At 36.3% G+C, this 22,503-nt stretch overlaps 1 protein-coding gene across 11 annotated transcripts in view; it reads left to right on the plus strand.

Moving 5' to 3' along the window:
* The window catches only part of Adamtsl3 (ADAMTS like 3), a 350,115-nt gene that overhangs the window by 176,156 nt on the left and 151,456 nt on the right, over positions 1 to 22,503 (plus strand). For all 11 annotated transcript variants that reach the window (XR_015441834.1, XM_087188551.1, XM_087188548.1 and 8 more), the window contains 2 exons: positions 1,271 to 1,345; positions 10,298 to 10,455. Coding sequence is in view for 10 of the 11 variants with exons in the window: in XM_087188551.1 (XP_087044677.1) it covers positions 1,271 to 1,345; positions 10,298 to 10,455 (233 nt within the window). In the remaining variant the exon portion in view is untranslated. The remainder of the gene's footprint in view (positions 1 to 1,270; positions 1,346 to 10,297; positions 10,456 to 22,503) is intronic.

Below are 22,503 nucleotides of genomic sequence, written 5' to 3' on the forward strand. Positions count from 1 at the left end.
TCTGGTAACCATGATTCTACTTTCTGTTTCTATGAACATGACTATTCTAGATACCTCATGTAAGAGGATCCATCCTACACTTATCCTTTTCTGACCAGCTTATTTCATATAGCATAGTATCTTCATTGTTAACCCATGCTATAGCATGTGTCAGAATCAGAATTCCTTCCTTTCTATGGCTGAATAGCATTCAGTTGTAGGTATATACTTTGTGATACCTAGCGTTCATCTGTGGATAAATAGACACTTGGATTGCTTCTACATTTTGGCTATTGTAAGGAATGAGCCTATAAACATAAACATGGTTTACACATCAGGAATACAGCTTTTTATTATTATTTTTATCTATTGCAGAATATTCCTTAGTGTGGATATATAGCACTTCTGGACCTTTAGATAGAGTTAATTATTCTCTTTTATGTGTATATATTTAAAATAAATCTGGAAAGGATCTTCATCACAGTGTTAAAATTGGTGATCTCTGGGCAGTAGGATTAGAAATTTTTTTTTTGGTTTATTTGCATACTTTAATTTTCAGTATTCAATAGGTACTTAAAAACTAATCAGTAAATACATTGACATCCTTTGTTTTACCAATTTCACTGTGGAGAGTCTGCCGAAAAAATTGTTCTCTATAAATGAAACAAACAAAAAAAGAACAGCAACTGTTTGAAGTGATTCATGTCAATGTTAATGTTTCAATATCAATAGGGGAATCCTTGGGTACAGTTTATATGTGAGCTTAGATTATCGTCTAGGCATAAAGATTATCATAGTATGTCCCTGTGTGAGAAAGTATGCATGAGGACCTGGATTTCCAGCAGATAGTTACTTAGGCCAGGGATCACTGGGCTTTTCTGTGAAGTACCACAAAGTATGTTAGGCTTTGTAAGCCATGTGGCATGTGCTGCTACTACTCAGTGTGGCCTTCATGGAGCAGAAGGATCTGTAAGTGAATGGATGTGGCCACACTTGGGCCCACATATGGCACATTGATGAGGCCTGGGGAGGCCAGGCAGGTGAAGTGGTAGGTCAGGGCACTCATTCAAACTCTCCTTTAATGTCATTTGAAAAGGTATTTAAATGGAAGCATGTGAGTAGTACCAATCTGCCTTATAGTCGGTCCTTTCCAAAGATTTCTTGGCTGTAAGATGGAAATGAAATGTAGGTAAGAACACTCTAAAAATGCCCCAGAATCAGTTGACTTGGTCATTCTCATGGGCCTTCACTGCACATTTTTTTACTGTATTTGTCTTATGCTCTTTTCTAGAAGAAGAAAATGTGATTGCTGTTCCTTTGGGAAGTCGGAGTGTGAGAATCACAGTGAAAGGACCTGCCCATCTCTGTGAGTCCAGTGTAATCTTCACCTTTTTTATTTCCTAAAAGTCTATTTGGCAACAAACAAACGAAAAAAAACCAACACAAAGCCTTTTCCTTGGTGTAAGGTAGGTAGATATACATAAGTCTCAGGAATTTTCCCCTACTCTGCTGAATTAGTCTGCATTACTAGGAAATTGTCAATATACTGAAGTTTTCTATTCTCATACCCCAGTGGAAAATATACTGATTTGAGATAAGTCCTCTCATGAGAGATGAAATCAAGTTATATGTGAAATAATCTATTTTTACAGGGAGAGGAAAGAAGGATGCAGGCATTTTCAGGAAATGTCAGCAGTTTGCAATGATAGTGTCTCTTTGGCCAAAGTCAGGTGGCGTCTTCTCTGGGTTAGTTTTTCTGATGTCTTAGAATGAACTGCAAAGGCCAAAAGTTTTCTCCCAAGGTGTCCTTGTAGCCTCAGGCAGGATGTTTTTAGTTGTATTTAAAAGAAAACAAATCTCTGCCTACTGGGCCTGCCCCTGAAGAAGCCAGGAGTTTAGCCAACTCGGCCCATTAAAAACTACAAAGCCCTGTGACTACTACAAAGCCGCACGATCAGTGACCACTGAATCAAAGTACCATACATTTTCCTTCTGTTTTCTGGCCGTTATCTTTGATATTTAAATCATAAGAATTTGTTGAAGCCAGAAGAACCTCACATTTTGGAAGCTTTTGAGTATGTGTGTGTTTTGCATCCAAAAATGAACTGTGAGAAAAGTTTGTAACGAAACAATTAAAGAAAAATGTTTAAGCTCACTATCAAATTAAAAAAATGAAATTCTATTTTACATTGTGACCCAAATTAAAGAAGGAAGAGAATATCTTTGTGACAATAAAAGTAAACAGTTATTTCAAAGCCTTTTCTTGCCTTTAACTTTACATGAATTATACCTAAAAAGGTAACTGAATTTTTGAACACAATGATTAAAATGTTTATAGGCATATAATGATTTCTTTATTCAAGGCTTTCTCTGTAATGAAACATCAAAACCTTTTTCTGCAAGCAGTTTGAAAACCTACAGGTCTTGATGGGATTTCTTCCTTCTTGTAAATGTAAACCTGATTTTTGGTGACAAAATCATTCAGATCCAAATTTTTAAATCATTTCATTAATACTTCTGGGAAATATAATTTGGATTAAAAAATACAAAAAGATGAATATTCACAGTGGCATTACTGATACTAGCCATCAATTGGAAACAACCTGAATGTCCATCAACTGTTCAAAGAATAAGTGAAATATTATTTGGCTACAAAAAGGGGTGAAATACTGATATAAGCTACAACATGGACAATACTTGAAAACATTGTGCTTAAGTGAAAGGAGCCAGTCACAAAAAGTTACATATCGTATGATTCCATTTGCCAGCAATATCCAAATCAGGCAGAGGTACAGAGATGAAAAATGGATGGCTAATTGCCTGGTTGGTGTGGGATGTCTTTTGGTGGTGACAAAAATGTTCTAAGTTGAGACTGTGGCAGTGGCTTCACTTTTTAAATATGCTGTGTATACCATTCATGATAAAAACCCTAAAGAAAATTGGAATAGATGGTCTCTATCTCAACCTGATAAAGCGTATCTATGAAAAACCAACAGCCAACATCATACTAAATGGTCAAAAACTGAAAGCTTTCACACTAAAATTAGGAACAAGACACGGATGTCCACTATCACCACTCCTGTTCAATATAGTTCTAGAAACATTAGCCACAGCAATTAGACAAGAGAAATAAAGGAATAAAGATAGGAAAGGAAGAAGTTAAACTGCCATTATTTGCTGATGACATGATACTCTACATAGAAGACCCAAAAAACTCCGCCAAAAAACTTCTAGACTTAATTGACAGATTCAGTAGAGTAGCTGGATACAAGGTCAACACTCAAAAATCAATAGCCTTCTTGTACACAAATAACAGACTCACTGAGAGAGAAGTTAGGGAAACAGTTCCTTTTACAATAACATCCAAAAAAATGAAATATCTAGGAATCAATCTAACAAAGGAAGCAAAAGACCTCTACACAGAATACTACAGCACTCTGAAAAAAGAGATCGAAGAGGATATCAGAAAATGGAAAGACATCCCATGTTCCCGGGTAGGAAGAACCAATATAGTGAAAATGGCCATACTTCCAAAACTGCTATATATATTCAATGCAATCCCAATTGAAATCCCAAAAGTATATTTCATAGAACTAGAAAAAAACAATCCAAAAATTCATTTGGAACCAGAAGAGACCTAGAATAGCAAAAGCAATTCTAGGCAACAGAGCCATGACAGGGGGTACTACAATCCCCAACTTGAAGCTATACTACAAAGCCACTGTGATAAAAACAGCATGGTACTGGCAAAGAAACAGACCCAAGGATCAGTGGAATAGATTAGAAGATGCAGAAACAACTCCAGACATACTCAGCTACCTCGTCTTTGACCAAAAAGCCAACCATCCTCACCGGAGGAAAGATAGCCTCCTTAATAAATGGTATTGGAAAAACTGGATTTCAACCTGCCAAAAATTAAAACTAGACCCCTATCTTTTACCATGAACTAAACTAAAATCGAAGTGGATTAAAAATCTAAATATTAAAACAGAAACACTAAACTTGCTGGAAGATAAGTTAGGTAGAGCTCTTGAAGACATTGGCGTAGGAAAAGACTTTATAAACAAAAGCTCATTAGCACAGGCACTAGCACAAAGAATCAACAACTGGGATCTCATCTTACTAAAAAGCTTCTGCACTGCAAGAGAAACCACCAACAGAACTAAGAGACAACCTATACTGTGGGAAAAAATTAAATTTTTTATCAGCTGTTCCTCAGTCAAAGGACTACTATCCAGAATATATAAAGAATTTTAAAAAATCAGACCCTTTAAATATAAAGACCCAGTTCAAAGATGGGCATCTGAAATGAACAGACATTCCTCAGACAAAGAAGTAAAAGTATCAACTAAACATATAAAAAAATGTTCAACATCACTGGTCATTCGAGAGATGCAGATGAAAACAACACTGAGATTCCATCTTGCCCCAGAAAGAATGGCTGCTATCAAGAAATCAACCAATAACAAATGCTGGCAGGGTTGTGGGGAGAAAGGAACCCTTCTCTGTTGTTCGTGGGAGTGCAGACTGGTATAACCACTGTGGAAATCAATATGGAGACACCTCAAAAAACTAGGATTAAAGGTCCCGTTTGACCCAGCTAGCTATTCCTCTGCTGGGTATCTCCCCCAAATAATTAAAAGAATCATACCACAGTGATATATGTGTACTTATGTTTATAGCAGCACAGTTTGTAATAGCTAAAGCTTGGAAACAGCCCAATTGCTCATCAACTGGAGACTGGATAAAGAAGATGTGGTTTTTAAAAATAAGATGGAGTACTACTCAGCCATAAAGAATGAGAAGCTAGAGACATTTATAGCTAAATGGATGCATATTGAGGCTGCACTCTTTAGTGAAATAAATAGGATACACATGTGTAAATACAGAACAATATCTCTGGTGTGAGAAACTAAAAGTGTAAATAAGGATCAAAATGTATAATTGATAATGTGAAATAGGAAGAAAAGATCTAAATGGGTAAGGCAAGTGGGAAAGGAAAGAAGGGAAAGGAATAAATATGAGAAAAGGAAAAAATAGCAACAAAGTCTTCGTAAATAGGGTGGGGTGGAGGGAGTGAAGGGAGGGCAGGGGATTGTGGAAAAAATAAGAACCAAGATACATCATTTAAGGGTAAAAGTTATGAATGAAACTATATTGTATGCCTAAAATATACCCAAAAACTGAATGGATAAATAAATGAATAAATAAATATGCTGTGTATAAATGTATGTTGTTATACATTTTAAATTGGTGAATTTGGGGCTAGGGGTGTAGTTCAGTGTTATAGTACCTACCTAGCATGTGCAAGGCCCTAGGTTTGATCCCCAGCATCTTGTAATCCTGTAAATACATACATACATACATACATACATACATTTTGTAGCATGTGAGTTATATGTCAAAAAATGTTTTAAACATTTTAAAATGCAGCAACTGGGTCTGATATTTTAATGTTACAAAAGGCAATTCCCCCAAATTCAGCTTCAAAAATTGTTTTTAAGTTGTAAAAGCAGAATAAACAAACAGTAAACAGATAACCAAGGACAAGTGAATACTTTGAGGTGAAAGTCATAGATACATAGATAGGTACCAGCATATTAAACACAACTTTGTACTCAAGACTGGAACTCTTCCAAGAACAGTGCTTGGATATGTTCCCATTTCTCCAGAAGTGACAGATCTGTTGCTTGGAATATTTCTCCTTCTGAACCGCCTCACAATTGGCTCTGGAAGTGTTTCTAAAAGTTATCCTTCTCCAGTGATGAAAAGAACTGGCTTTATCTACAAAGGATTTAGTTTACATTTCTGAATATCTAAATACAGAAGAGGCTTTATTTTATTGATTTATACAACTGTATTTTACATTTTTATTTGTAAAAAGATGTGTTTCTGAAATCCAGTTTATTTTGCAGTAATAAATCATTCTTTTAAGATCCGTATTAACCACAATGCTCCAAAGACTGCATTATTCAGAAGTAAGAATACCCAGTGATGTTAATTCCAGTCTCTTTGTTGTGGAATGGAATTTAACTGTAGATTGTCCAACTAACATTCTCCTCATAGCAGTTCAGATGCTGAATTTATACTCCTGGTCCAACCCTGGCCACATTATGTAGGGAGCACCAACCCCAAATTTTCCAGTAACGTACCCCTTCAAAAATGAAAGCAAGAAGAGGATTCTGGAAGAGAAATCTTATTGTAGCAAAACTTCAGCATTATTTACGTTTGACTAGAAATAAAATCGAGAACCAAGATGCCATATACTGCACTGTAGTATAGAAACATATGCTATAAGAATATAGCTCTCCTGTAGATAAAAGTTTGATGTGTTTATAACTACAGCTGTGCTAAGCCCTCATCACACATTTACCTGACAGTACTTTTGTGGCCTTCAGAATTTAAACAGATCCCTTGGCAATGGTTACAAAACTCTGTCTCTTTTGAAAAAAGTTCAGACTGATACTTCTCAGTTGCAAGCTCTTCAGCCAGAAGCCATTGGAAGCATTCATTACCTTTTTACCCATCATGTCTTTTTAAAATTAAGTATGGATTAAAACATTTAAACACATCATTACAGGCTTGGCGATTTGAGAAGAGAAGGCCTTGATTTCTGATTCTGTTCTTTACCCTGTTTGAGGCTGCCTTTCCTACTTCCCTCTACTCTTCCTCCCCTCCACTCAGTATAAGCCTGGAGAGAAGTCAGGTGGGCAGTGGGTGGCAGGAGAGAGGCTCATATCCTGCTCCTTAGAGGTGGTGGCTTGCTCACAGGCCTCCTGAGGTCTCCCAGGCCTCAGCCACATTGCTGCACAAGCCATTGGTGTGAGTGCTGAGACAGAGGGGTTCGCCTGTACCGATCTCACAAGCCCTGAATCACACACAGGAGAGCAGATAGAAATGAGTAAAAACTTCATCAAGGCATTGAGAAGTCAGTACAGCATTTGAATTATTGAGCAAAAAATCATGGCCTCCATTTCTTCCATGTAAGAGACCCAGGTACTAAGAAGCAGCAATTTGTCTCCAGTATAAATGGCCTTGAAGAACTGTGTCGGCCTCTCCCTCACCGTGGTCTGCCACAGTGGCCTTTTCAGCCTGGTGATCATTGTTTGCAGACAGACATCCCACCTTTGTCAGTCCATCCTCCCCTGCCACCTGCTGTGAGCTCAGCTCCTCGCTTCCACAGCTGGGGTCAGAGCACCTGCTTTCCACCTGCAGGATATACAGCTATGTTTGATCTCTACAGATCTGGAAGCCTTTTGAATAATTAGGGGGAATGATATTTTTACAATAAACATATAGTTCAGGGGTAAAGAAGTGTGTGATGGGTAACTTGAAAATTGTCTTTGCTATTTGTGTTTTTATATACTTGTCCCTGCAATCATTTTTTCCATGATGGAAGAAGACATTGTCTTTATTTTTATTAATATTTTTGATACATAATAGTTACATTCATTTGGGGAAATTTGTAATATTGATATTGCGTCTTGGTCTTTTTCAGTCCCTTTACCCACACCTCCGTACCCTCCCTCCTTTCTCTGATCCTCTTCCCCATCTCCAAAAAGTCTGCCTCTGTGTTTTCTACCATCTCTCCTTTATTTTACTCTTTATGTGTATTTTGGGTTTCTCATATAATATAAGAGAAACCCTGCAATATTTAGCTTTCTGTGTCTGACTTGCAGCAGTTAATATTATGATCTCAGGATCTATTCATTTTCCTCCAAATGACATGATTTCATTCTTCTTTATGGCTGAGTAATACTCCATTGTGTATATGTACCACATTTGCTTTTTTTTTTTTTTTTTTTGGTACAGGGGATTGAACTTGGGTCCTTGCACTTGGGAGGCAGGCTCCAGAACCACTGAGCTAAATCCCTGGCCCTTGTACCACATTTTCTTTATCCATTTATCTGTTGATGGACATAGAGGCTGTTTTCAGAGCTTAGCTATTGTGAATTGCCCTGCTTTAACATGGGTATGTCTGAATCACTATCATATAATGTCTTAAATTCTTTCAGGAGTATACCTAAAAGAGGTATAGCTGGGTCAAACAGAATTTTAATTTTTTGAGAAATCTCCATATAGAATTCCATAATGGTTTTACCAGCTTATATTCCCAACTAATATTATAGAAGGGTTCCTTTTTTCCCATATATTCTCCACCATTTGTTATTTTTGTGTGTGTTTTTGATGAAAGCCATTCTGATTGGAATGAGATGGAATCTCCAAGTTGTTTTGATTTGCATTTCTCTCATGGCCAAAGATGCTGAACATTTTTTCATGTACTTATTGGCCATTTGTACTTCTTCCAAATCTTACATACTGTTGAAATAGTGGAACGGGCTTGGCGTTTAAAACAGAACACCAAAACCAAACTAATAGAAACACTGGCCTTTGGTTAGGAGATATTGTAACAGGGCTTCCTTCCTCCCAGATCATCTTCCCAGATTTCTATGCCCCCTGCCCCAGCCCTGCACCCCAGAGAAACTTGGAAAGCCGTGCTCCAGAAAGAAGGAACAGAGGTAAAGCAATTACCACCCCACCACAGCCTCAGGACCAGTCACACACCACTCGAACGTAATCAAGTCGCTTCAGGCTGCATCTCAGTCTAGAATCTTGGTGTTTCACAAGCTTCCACAAGGATGGTTTGCATCCAGTTTCATTCTCTTTTGATATTGCCTTAGTGCTCATTGTTTTTCTCCTTTACTTTATAGACCTGATTCCTCCAGTGTGGGGCTTGCTTGCTATCTCTAGTTCCTAATCTTGTTTTTTACTGACAACACACTTTATAACACTTGATTTTACATCTTCATTGGAACTAGGAAATGAATTTAATCTTGCACTCTCCAAAAATCTGTGGTCATGGAGAGCAGGGCCAAAGTGGTTGGGGTTTTGTGTGCCTGAGAGTAGCCAGTGTTATTCTTCGACCACTAATGACTCCTCCAGATCAACCAGCTCAGGGCCAGCCCTTAAATGTTCCCAGAAAAGTTCCCAGCCTGCCTGTCAGGAATAATCAAGGATGTCTCCTGATGCCTGGGATGCAGTTTGTCTGGCACGCGTGGATTCCCACACCTGCACCTTGGCAGAGAGAAAACCAGCAAATGAAAAGAGCCAGGGCCCAGCAGCCCATGGCTTGGGGTTCCCCATGCCGGCCCATCTTGTGTTTTATCAACTTTCCATTTGTAGGTTTGAAGCCAAGTGGAGTTTTGATTCTGTTGTGTTCTTTGCTCAAGGCTGCTGCAATACCACTGGATGATCTCTCACAGGAGAGCTAGACACAGGAATCATCCGTCTCCTCATTTTAGATCAGAGGCAGTGACAACCCAAGGCAGGCAGTTAGAGGAAAGCTGGGGCCAGAAACGCAGGTGCCCTAGTGCCCAGCTGTGAATGTTTTAATGGCTTCCTTCACCCTTGGGTCAGTTCTACTAAGTATGGTGACTTACCAAAATAAAACAAAATAAAGAAAGGGAAAAAGAAAGAAAGAATTTAAGTAAAATAGAAATGTCATTTTGTTTAAACTGTGAAGAAACATTTTTATGAGGGAGGTCTTAAAAACACTTCAAAAGCAAATTAGAGTAAGAGCAGCATAGGCAAGGGAGATCTTGGTGGTAATGGCATGGTTCTATATTTGCAGTGTGGTGCTGTGTGATAAAGTAGCATCAAACCACATGCACACAATGTGCCATCAATTCCTAGTTTTGCTGTTGTACTATAGGTTCCTAAGATGTAACCATCAGGAAAGACTGGATAGGGTTACACAGGACCTCTCCATATTATTTTTGCAATTTCCTGTGAATCTATTATTTCAAAACAAAAAGGTTTTAAAAAGAAATTTCAGGGCTGGGGATTTAGCTCAGTGGTTCCGCTGCCTGCCTCATAAGCACAAGGACCCAAGTTCGATCCCCGCTACCAAAAAAAAAAAAAGAAATTTCAAATTTATTGTGGCTTTTTTCTAAATAAAAGACAAAGTGTAAGATCTTCTGAACAGGTAGTAAGTGAATAAACATGTTTTATTCATTGTATGTTTTTAGCTATATCATGAAAAAAAAATATAAAGAATTTTTTTCTCTTTCCCCTTACACTAGAAATGACTCCAGAGAACTGAATAGACTTATTGTGCCTACCGCCCTTGTTAGCATCTTTTTATAGGCAACTTAAAATAGTTACGTATCTATTCCACCAATGTGAATCAATGTAAATTGAGCAGATATTTTGATATTATGTTGATACTATGTGCTGATACTGTGCTTAGTAAAATGTCATTTTGATGAAAACTCTTTTAGGATAGTTCTCTTATTTAAATTTTGCTTTTACATTTTAGTTATTGAATCAAAAACACTTCAAGGAAGCAAAGGAGAACACAGCTTTAACAGCCCAGGAATCTTTGTTGTGGAAAACACAACAGTTGAATTTCAGAAGGGCTCAGAGAGGCAGACCTTTAAGATTCCAGGACCATTGATGGCTGATTTCATCTTCAAGGTAGGATGATCATCTACAGAAACTTCATACATATAAGCCTGGAATGTCTTGATTGTAAAATATAGTTTGTTGAGCAAGAGGTCATCAGTGATTGCTTTAATATGGCACATGTTTCATTGATACTTCCATCTTGCCAGTCCCTTCCTACAAATTGTTCATCTCACTCAAGTCTGCTCTTTAATCCTGCTGGTTTAGAGACTTCATTCTCTTTTATAGGGAAAAGATTGATTTTGCATTCATAACTTCTAGTTGCCGCGCACAATTTTAAATCTCTGGAGTCTGATGAAAATGAGCAATGGTTAAACACAGTATCCTTGTAAAACAGAGAATAGGATGGAAGCTCTCTGCTTGCCCTCCTGACCAAGGGTCTGTGCTTCTGTCCTCGGCCCTTTGAGTGCACAGTCCTGCAGTAGCTGATTAAAGATCAGCGATTCTATCCCCAGGTTGTATCATGTCATGAGCACCATTAGAAGACTTCTTCCCTAGAGCATGAGCCTGCAGCCCACCTCTGATAAATGCAGAGGACAGGAAGTGTAGCAGCCAGTCTATTTCTAAAATGACTCAATTTAAAACTCTTCTGATAAATTTGAAAATTCCTAAGGAAAAGAATAATAATAAATCAATAGGTAGTTTTGCCCTCTTCCTTTTCAGAATACTCATTCCAAAAATGTAAATAGAAAAAAAAAACCATTGCCCTAATTGCCACTGATATCTTCAGGTATGAGAAAACAAAAAACAAAACTTTTAAAACAAAGAACTATCTGTGTTCTGCACAGTAATTTGTCAAAGAATGTTTCACTGAGACATTGCTGTGTCACCAGGGAAACGTGTGGAGGTAAATGAGACTTGCTAACTGATCCAAATTCCTGAAAGCCAAATTCTGCCTGCGTGTGACTAGTCAAATGCTTGATTTTTGATACTTTGGGGTTTATAATAGTCAACACTGAAAAATCAAGACAGATGTAATAAAAACTGGGGTTTTTTCTGCTTCTTTTTAAAAACAGGAAGATCTGACAGTGAACTTGTGTTTTACCATAGCTGTTGTTGGCTGCAGCCAGGTGGCCATTGTCCTCTATTCTGGGTACATTTTCTAGTTCACCACAGTTCATACAACACCTGATGGCATCCCTAGTGTGAAACAAGTTCATCCTCCTTCAGGTGCTTACTTCCATTCTCAGCCTAGCCCACGGAGACATCTAGACTTCTGACTTCTGTGTCCAGTCCTTGAATCATTGACTCCATATTCTTCTCTTACCATCACATTGTGAAAGATTTGGGAAGGGGATATAATTTGTATCTATCTTATCCTCTCTGGTCCGTTGTTGTGGCATAAATTCTGTGCTTATTTTGCTTCCTCGGGGGCTTGCTGTTTGATTCTCAAGTAGTAAACACACAGAGAGATATTTTTGTCTTTTAATTACTATTAAGAGAATTTGTATTCTTCTTAAGCCAATATAGAGGTTTCTTATTGAGGAGGAGACATTAGAATGATGATAGCATAGAGAAAACCCACAAAAATTAGTATTCAAGATACTGATTACCATGTCAGCATGGCTAGATCTTAAAGATACCAGATAGGAGAGCATGCATACACAGAGATTGTACATTTCTATGATTGTGTGTATACATGTACACATATATCTGTATGTACATACTTTTTAATATTTGGAAGGATCCATCCCAAAATAAAGACAATATGGTTATCAGAGAAGGGACAAGTGCTCTGGGGGAGTAGTCTTAATTTTACATATGATATCTAATTCTTAAGAGTAATTTTTAAAAAGGAGGTTTTTATGTATAACTTGTGTAATTAAATATTTGACACCTTCTTACCGTATTCTATATTCCATATTCATATTCACCTCTTCATGGAGTTCATTTTAACAGCATGCCTTCCACTGTCTGAATTGATACCCCGTCCTCTGTTCTCCCATCTCTGAATTCTGACTCTCACATGGAACAAACAGCTCTGGACTTCAACTTTTGGAGAGTTGAGCTCTCTAAACTGAAAAAGTTGCTTTAAAAACATATTTATCAAACAGGGTATTGCACATAACTGACTCATTTAGAAATAGCCATGATCTTTCAAAGATGTGGTATGCTCAGTGGAAGAGAATTTGCCAAATTGGAGATATTTGTGATGAAGTAGGATGATGCTGATGTTTATCCCTGGCTTGGGAGCTTGTCCAAATAATGTGGGTTTCAAGGATATATCCTGTTCCATCAGTTTTTTTGTGTGTTGTTGTTCAGAACATTGTCTCATTGCCCAGGGTGTGTTGTTGCTAAGATAAGGAGCTCTTTGCTTCCATTCATCCCTTCCTGGCCCATCAAGTGATGGCTGCACCTTCAATGGGAGAGTGACAGCCTGTGGGGTGACCAGTGACAGACTACCCTGTGTCAAGTGTACCTCTTTCCACTAACCAGGAGCATTTTGTCTAGAAATGGCTTCAACCAAGGGAGGATGAGGCATTGACAAATTCTGCTTACTTGGTGTTGACTTGGCATAGTCATGGGTATGCTGGGCTGTGCTAGGCACATTCTTCCATACCGCTCACACTGGGGCTTATTTCATGACTTTTAATAAGTAGACTTGGAAATACTGCAGTCTTACATATAAAGAATATAGACATCAGTGTTATGTTGGATTTCTTTCTAATTACTACTGCTCAGATTCAGAAATTTAGCAAATTGTGCTACACAGATAAAATTCTTTAAGAAGCTGTATATTCATGGTTGACCCATTCTTGAAAATTGTACCTTTTCCTCTTTCCGATGGATTTCTCATGATATACTCTTGTTTTGTTGAATGACCCGTTTCTCATGGATGATTCTTGTCAAACATTGTTGTGCTGGGGAATTTCACATTAGAGCCTCAGGCCTTTCTTACTTCGTATTTTGCTCCTTCAATATGTGCGTGTGGCCACCAGGGAGCAGTAGAGAGTCCTGACCAGGTCATTGATGTTCTGTGCTTAGCTAGAGGCTTAATTCAGTGAGAATTTCCTGAACATTTATATCTGTGAATAGATGTTTGTGAATACCAATTTTAAGTATACTTCCCTAAGAATAAAATAAAATTAAGTATCTTTGATGAAGACATCTCTTCTGTGCTTAATTTTAATCTACTCCTAGCAGCTTTCCCTTCTTTCAAAACATACATCCATCTTCAGTGATGACGGAGGCAGGGGAGGACTGTCTTCTTTGTGATCTCAGAAATCTTCCTCTTCTGCTAGCCATCTGCTTAGCAAACTCAGTTTTTCCTTCATTTAGATATAGATATCTTGTTTCTGGAGAAAAATGTTTTTTGATCGCTTTTCCACTGGCTTTCAGCAGTGCAAGCTCTGTCTCCAGCTCCGTTTGGCCTTAGCACAGATAGATAGCTACCACAGAGTCCCGCTTTTCTGGAAGGCTGTAGGGATGCTTGTAACTTATCCAAGGACAGAGGATTTGAAACACCCTGCTGTCCTTTCTTTCAAAGGACATGTTACAGCCTTGTAGTGTGCTGCCACTAGTGGCTGATTTCACACATTCTCAGGCACTTCAAAGCACAGCAAGACAGCTTTAGAGTCGGTGTCTGCGTTACTTTCCTGAGGCTATTATAACAGGTGACCACAAGCCAGTATGCCTAAACCACAGAGTTTATTGTTCTACAGTCCTGGAGTCGAAATGTCCAAAATCAAAATGCTGGCAAGATTGGTTCCTTCTGAGCTCTGTGAGGGAGATGCATCATGCCAGTCTCCTCAAGTTATACCGTTCAGGCATTCTCCCTCCATCTCCTCACCATCTTTGCTCTGGGCATGTCCAACCCCGTGTGCACATTTCCTCCTTTCATAAGGACACATTCATGTGGATGAGGGCCCACCACAATGACCTCATTTTAACTCGATTGCATCTGTCAAGACCCTGTTTCCAAGTCAAATCATATTCTGAAGGCACCATGGGCTAGAACTTCAACATTTTTTCTCAGGGGACATGGTGCAACCCTTGACAGTGCCAACAGGAAAGAAAATTTAGCTATTTCCCATGACTCCATCCCATCCTAACTGCTTGCCACTAATCACAAAGGTAGAAACTTGTGGAAGAGTCCATGAATTCCTGTAATGTGTTTTGTTGAGGGAGATTTCTTCATTAAAGGAATTCAAATACTGCTCTCATAGTTACCAGAATTCACAACTAAGTTTTACACACCACACACACACACACACACACACACACACACACACACACACACCCTGAACCATTTTCGGTTAAAATCTATTTCATAAATTTTAGAAATTATTTTGAAGTGACCAAGTCAGGCAATTGCATTTGAATTCATTGTTTTCCTAATTAAACAAGGAAATATAGTTTTGTGAATGTTAATGTACAGTTCTCTTTTGCTGCTCTGTGTATACCTGACCATCTCCTTTGTCTGTTGAGCTGCCTGCTTTGGGTCCTTGATAGAGGTTTCCCAGAAAGCCAAAAACAGAAAAGTAGCTATGACTTTGTTTCACATTTAGAGCCATTCGGTGTGATGTTGGCTTTGACATGCAGCCTTTGACATGCAGCCTTTATTCCACTGACCCTTCCATACCTACTTTCTTCAGGGTTTTTATCATGAATTTTGTTAAAGACTTTTTCCACATCTATTGAGAGATCAGGTGATTTTTATCCTTGATTCTACTTATGTGGGACATCACATATCATGATTTTCATACCCTGAACTATCCTTGCATCTCCGGAATTAAAACCAGCTTGATCACAGTGTTTTATCTTTTTAATGAGTTGTTGAATTCTGTTTGCAAAAATTTCATTGAAGATTTTTGCATGAATGATCATCAAGGATCATCAAGATATGTTGTTTTCTTGTTGAGTCTTTATCTGATTTTGGTATCAGGTTGATACTGGCTGCATATAATGAATTTTGAAACATTCCTACCCTTTCTATTTCATAGAAAAGTTTGAGGAGCATTGTTGTTAGTTCTTTTCTGTAGTGGATTAATCTACAACATTATGTTTGGTGTTGTTTGTATCCTGGTTAAAAAAAACCTTTGCCTTGTCCAGATTCTTGAAGCTATTATCTGTTTGCTTCTGAAAGCCTTAATGTTTCACCTTTGACATTATTTATTGTGATGTAGAATTGTAAGTTTTCTTATGTGACTATCCCATTGACACAGAGCTATTAGGTGAAGGTCCGCTCTTTCATTTTTGTCTTAAATATGCTCATAATAATGTGTAGGCATATTTATGGACCTTCTTTGTTTCATGTATCTGTGATTTATTTGTGCTGATATCATTGTCATTTATCTACTATAGCATTAAAATAAGCCTTAATATCTGATAGTGTAAATTATTCAGCTAAAGATTATCTTTGCTATTCTTGGCTCTGCATTCCAGTGCATTCCAGTGTTGAAATCAGTTTGCCGGGAGTTTTTTTGTTTGTTTGTTTTTGGTACCAGGGATCGAACTCCGGACCTTGTGGTTGCGAAGCAGGCAGCGAAACTACTGAGCTAAATCCCTGGCCCAATTTGTCAGTTTTATAAAATTCTACTGGATTTTGATTGGAATTGCATTAAATCTGTAGGTCAATTTGGAGAAAATTGACTCCTTTCCATTACCAACTCTACCAATTCATAAATGTGCTATGTATGCACACATTTGTTTGGGTATTTTTTTAAAAACTTGGATTTTTTGAGACAGAATCTTGCTATGTAGTTCAGGTTGGCCTTAAACTCACTATGTAGCCTAGGCTGGCCTTGAACTCATAACCTTACCTCAGCCTCCTGAATGCTGGGATTACAGGCAGGTATTACTACACCCAGCTTGGTTATTTAAAAATTTATCACAATAATTTAAAACATTTCCTATCTATATATCTTACATATCTTGTGTTTGCTTCAGCAGCACATATACTACAATTAGAATGATACCGAGAACATTAACATGTCTTACGTATCTTTTATTAAATTTTTCCCAGGTGTTATTTGATGTTATTGTAAATAGTACCATACATTACAATATCTACATATTTGCTGCTAGAATGCGAACATCTTATTGAATTCTATATATTGGCATTGGATTCTTATTATTTTCACTAAGTTTGTGGTTTCTTTTGAATTATATACACACACAGTTTTAATATCTGCAAGTAGTGAGTTTTATTGCTTCTGTTCCTGTCACTCCATGTTTTACTTCTTTTTGGTGCTATGTTTCACTGTGTGGGAGAGCTGATGTGATATTGGGAGAAAGTGGCAACAGAAATTGTCCTTCTTATGCTTCTTATTCCAGAGGCAAAGTGCTCTAAAATTCACATTATGTGTGTTTGCTATAGAATATTTTGTAGATATTTCACCTGATTAATGAAATTTGCTTCATTGTAATAAATAAGTGTAGAATTTTATCAAATGCTTTCCTGTATTTTTTGAGATGATCAAATGTTTTTCTATTTTTTTTTTTTTTAATTTGGTTCCGGGAATTGAACTCGGGACCTTGCGCTTGCAAGGCAGGCGGTGGCACCACTGAGCTAAAACTGTGGCCCTAATGTTTTTATCTTTTTTTTTTTTATGTTTTTATCTGTTAACATCGTTCATATGGCAAATTACATTGATTTTTGAAATGTAGGTCCAGTCATCCTTCCTGTTATAAGACCCACTTAGTCATTATCCTTCTCTATTAGAATCTGTTAGTACTACTTATTACTTCATTATATATAAAATGTATAACTGTTTGTATATCACTGAGAATGATTTTAAATTATTTTAGTTTAAAAAAATCTATGTACAAGAGAGATTTTGTTTGTTTTCTTGGAATGCCTTTTTCAGGTTTTGATATTCATACTGGTTTTATAAAACAAGTAAAAAATTGTTCCTTTTTTACTTTCTGCAATAGTTTAAGAATGGTATTATTCTTCAAATGTTTGGAATGTTTACTTGGAAATATTTAGAATTACACATTCAACATCTTTTAAAGATAAATGCTTTTCATATTTTTTATTTCCTCATGCCAATTTTGCTTCAAGGGATTTGTCTATTTCAACTAATTTTTAAAATATTATTGACCTAGAGTTTTTCATAGTATACTCTTGTTATCATCTGTAGGATCCATAGTGAGTCCTTTTCCTCCTTCTATCAGTTTCACTAGACTTTTTATAAAAATTACTTTTGGATTTATAACTCTCTTTCATGTAGCTTTCTTTGTATAACATCACTGTCAGTTCTTGTCTTTATTATTTCTATCCTACTTTCTCTGGATTTATTAAGTTGTTCTTTTCTAACCTCTTGAGACAGATGTTTAGATCATTGACTTTTGTCTTTTTTTTGTATAACCTATGCATTTAAGTCTATAAATTTCCTATCAAAATGGAGAATACTTTATATTTAATTTCAAAATTTTTCATATGAAATATTTTCATCTGCCATTCAGTTATCTTGTAATTTTCTTTGTGATATATTCTTTGACTTATGAGTTATTTAGAATGTAACATCCAAACATATGGAGGTTCCCCATCATCTTTTATCATTTACTTGTATAGCTTAATTCTACTGTAAAACATATTCCATATTATTTCAATCTTTTAAAATTTGTTAAAACTTTACTTTGGCCCAGAATGTAGCAAATTGGGGAGGAATACTATATATAGTCTTGCACTGTTATATACATTGTTCTACATATGTCAATTAGGTCATGATTATTAATTGTGTTGTTTAAAATTATAGCTTTACTGATTATTATTTGCTTATTCTATTAGTTATTATGACAGATGAAATAAAACCACACTATAACTGTGCGTTTGACTAATTTTCTTTTAATACTTGCAACTTTGGCATTTATATTCTGAAGCTAGAACTTTAGGTACATTCACATTTATAATCATTACATATTTCCAGTGAATTGACCATTTTATCATTATGAAACTGTTTTCTTTCAGCATTTTGAAGATATCTCTCCATTGTCTTCTGGCTTTCATTTTTCTGTTGAGAAGTCAGCTGTCAGTCTAATTTTTATTCCTTAGAAGGTAACGTGTCCTTTTTCTTTGTCTGCATTTAAGTGTTTTCTCTTTGTTTTGGGCTTTCATCAATTTGAGTGTGACATAATTGGTGGCTTTCTTAAATTTGAGGTCCATGTACCTTGTCAAACTATGGCTAAATATCCACCATCATTTTGGAAGGTTCTTATCTATTACCTCTTCAGATAAGCTACTATTCCAAGCTCTTTTCTTCCCTCTATTTCTAGGACTGCCATTACTCCCCTTTACCCAGTATGTCTAATTCTTTTGCTTTTTTAAATCTTCCTTTTGCTGATTCTTTGCTCAGGTGAGCCTAATTGAAGGATCATCAGATTATGGTTAGTAAGCCATCCACCTGTTTTTTTAAACTATTTTTTATTAGAACACAGCTACCCTCATTTTATTACATTTTTCCAATGGTTGCTTTTGTATTATACCAGAAGAATTGACAGGTTGCAACTAAGACCATATAGTCTGAAAACCTATAATTTTTAAATGTCTGACTGTGTAAGAAAATAGTCTCCTCTACTATTAAATCTATCCATTGAAATATTTATTTGAATTGTTATACTTTTATTTCTGTTTGTCATTAAATTATTCAAGTTATCATTTACTTTCTTGAACAATTTAATCATACTATCTTAGTCTAGGTTCTTTCAAAATAGAGCTCAAGGCAGAGCTATGTGCTGACCATGATGTTTTATGAATGTGAACATAGCATGAGGTGGGGACCTCATGATATTATGGGAACCTAGGCAGGGAGCCAAGCCCATGTGGCAGAAGGTAGTAGTGGTGTATCAAGTTTTTAAGATTCTATCAATTAATTAATCTAATATCTGGATTTCTTGTAATTATGTTCATTAAATCTTTTGCTCCTTTTTGTGTTGTTAAAATTTTTGTATACCTAGTTAATTTTAAAGTCTGCTGCCTGTTATAGATGAAAATTATAGATAAAATTCGTGCCTGGGTTGTTTTTGGTTCTAGAAGACTGCTAGGCTAGGAGCCAGTCACCTTAATCCAACAAGGAATTGAAATAATTTGAATGTGGACTTTGTTCCTTTTGAAAGCAGGTCTATTTACAGTTTACTTTTATTTATAGAATAGAACCTTCTGGGGTCCTGGCTGCAAGCCTGGGTGTTTGCTGATACCTTTCACCATGGCAGACCTGGAGCAGCAGTGTTGGCTCCCCCAGCTCTCAGAGTCTGATGACAGGCCTGCACACCTGCTCAGCTCCTTGGTCACAAAGTGGAGGCTAGAAATGCTACAAACTGAAAGATGGTGCCAAATAGGGTACCCAACACCATGCTCAGGATTCTGGACTCACTCTGTGTTTGGGGTCTTGGCCTGCAAATCCTCCCTAGTGTGACATTTCTTTAAATGCCTTAAAATACTTTTTAAATTATTTTATACAGTGTTTTTACTTATTTTCTATGGGAGGAGTAATTAGAAACAAATCACTATGCCACAGCCATAAGCAAAACACTTCAGCTGTGTTTTCAGTCTATAAATCTGTGCTATCCTCACCCCATTGCTGTGGCTCTGCCCTGCAGCCCCCGTACATTTCTTTTCTTTTCTATTTCCTTTTCTTTTCTCTTCTTTTCTCTTTTCTTTTCTTTTCTCTTTTCTTTCTGTTGGACTGAGAATTGAACCCAGGGCTTTTCTCACTAAGCTATAATCCCCAGCCTCTTTTTTTTTTTGCTTAAATTCTTTTATTGGTACATTTTAGTATACAATATGTTTACATTTATCATTGGGTGCTTGTGCCTGTACATGATGTATCTTGGTTCTTAGTTTTTCCCCATTCCTTATGCTCCCTTCCCTATTTACAAAGACTTTGTTTCCATTTTTTCCTTTTCTCATAATTTTTCCTTTCTCTTCTTTCCTTTCCCCTTCCCCTCCCACTTCCCCTACCCCTTTGGACCTTTTCTTCCTATTTCAAATTATCAATTATTCATTTTAATCCTTATTTACATTTTCAGTTTCTCACCTTTTATAAATTTTTAAATTTTGAGAAAGTCTTGCTAAGTTACTAAATTGCCCAGGTTGGGCTTGAATTTTCAAGCCTTCTGCTTCAGCCTCCTAGTGTGCAGGTATTACAAGCATGCAACACCACACCTGGCTATGTACCTGGAAATCTAATATTATTTTATAATTAAATATATAATACTATTATTTTTCAATCAATCTTTGTTTAAATTTTCTCATAATTTTGCTGATTTCTTTCACATTATTGCTTCTTACATCTCAAAACTTTCTTCTGTAATTATATAAATTCTTCTTCAGTATATCCTGTAGTAATTTTTCCATTTCTTTTCCAGTGAATGTCTGAGAGGTAAGATTTTGCAGTCATTGTATGTCTGAAAATGTCTTTAATTCATTGATTAATGATCAATTATTTCATGGCAGATTGATAGTCATTAATTACTGGTTAATAATTTGATTATAGAATTCTAGGTCCAAAATTCCTTTACCTCATCACTTTGAAGATGTGATTTTGCTTTCTGGTATCCAGGTGGCTTCTGAGAAATCTAATATCAATTTGATTTTCATCCCTTTATAGGTAATTGTTTTTGTCTTCTTGATAACTTTTAGGATTTTAAAAATTCTTGTTGTTATATTCTCTAACTATCTACTCAGTACTAAGTGAGCATTCCTAAAAAGATGATTTCTGTCTTTCTTAAGGTCTAGGAAATTCTTACTAATTATATAATAGAATATTGTCTCCTCATTATTCTGTTCTCTCCATCTTTTTCAGAAATAGTGTAGCAGATTCTTTTATAGTTGTTTTTAATTTTATTTTAAAAACGAGATGTATTATTTTATAAAGTGTTCATTTCACTAAACATAGCATGAACATTTTCTCATATCATAGAAGATTTTTAATATCACAGTCATTTTTATTATAATTTTATTTTTTGGTATTTATAACCAATTACATTTCTTAGAAGTTTTTTTTAACATACTGAACTCTATTTTATTAATACATGTTTATAGTACATAATGATCACATTCCTCACAGGGACTTGGTGCATGTACGTAGCACGTCACAATCCTCTCTCTATTTTATTAATCTCCCTTTCCACCACTCCCTTCTCCCTCCCTCCCATTTCCTTCAGTCCTTTGGTTCCTTTCCCATATGCCAATGATCTATCTCACTATTTCCTACTGTCTGTTTTTTATTTTGCATTTTATTCCTTATTGGTATTCTCATATAAGAGAAAACATAGAATATTTAAGCTTGTGTGTCTGATTTACTTTACTTAACACTATGGTCTCAAGGTGAATCAATTTCCCTACAAAGTTTATCCTTCTTTATGGCAGAGTACTACTCCATTTTCTTTATTCATTCATCTGTTGATGGACATTTAGGTTGTTTGCAAGATCTAGCTATTATGAGTTGTGCTGCTATAAACATGGGTACCCATACATCACTGTGGTGTGATGTCTTTAACTCTTTTGGAAGGTATCTAGAAGAGGAATAGCTGAGTTAAATGGAATTTCTATTTTTGGCTTTTTCAGGAATTTCCATACTGATTTCCATAGTGGTTATACCAGTTTATATTCCCACCAGTACTGAAGAAGGGTTCCTTTTCCCCCTCTGCCTCTCCAGAATTTGTTAATATTTGATGTCTTGAATATAGCCATATTCAAGTGGAGTGAGATAGAACCTGAGTGTTGTTTAAATTTACATTTCTTGAATGGTCAGTGATGTTGAAAATTTTTTTCATGTATTTACTGGCTATTTGTACTTCTTCATCTGACAAGTGTCTGTTCATTTCAGATACCCATTTTTGGATAGGGTCTCTTTTTTTTTTTTTTTAGTTCTTTATATAGTGTAGATTTTAGTCCTTTGTCTGATAAGTAGTTGGCAAAAAACTTTTTTTCCATTCCATGAGTTGTCTCTTCACTCTGTGGTTTCCTTTGCTGTGCAGAAACTTTTAAACTTGATATGATCCCATTTTTTTGATTATTGCTATTATTTCTTGTGCAACTGGGGTTCTGTTCTGAAAGTCTTTGCCTATGCTGTGTCTTCAAGAGTTTTACCTACATTGTCTTCCAGCAGATTA

Source organism: Heterocephalus glaber, unplaced genomic scaffold (genome assembly GCF_053883595.1).
Source record: "Heterocephalus glaber isolate CG9 unplaced genomic scaffold, H.glaber_assembly_v1.0 deba00001531, whole genome shotgun sequence".
Taxonomy (NCBI): domain Eukaryota; kingdom Metazoa; phylum Chordata; class Mammalia; order Rodentia; family Bathyergidae; genus Heterocephalus; species Heterocephalus glaber.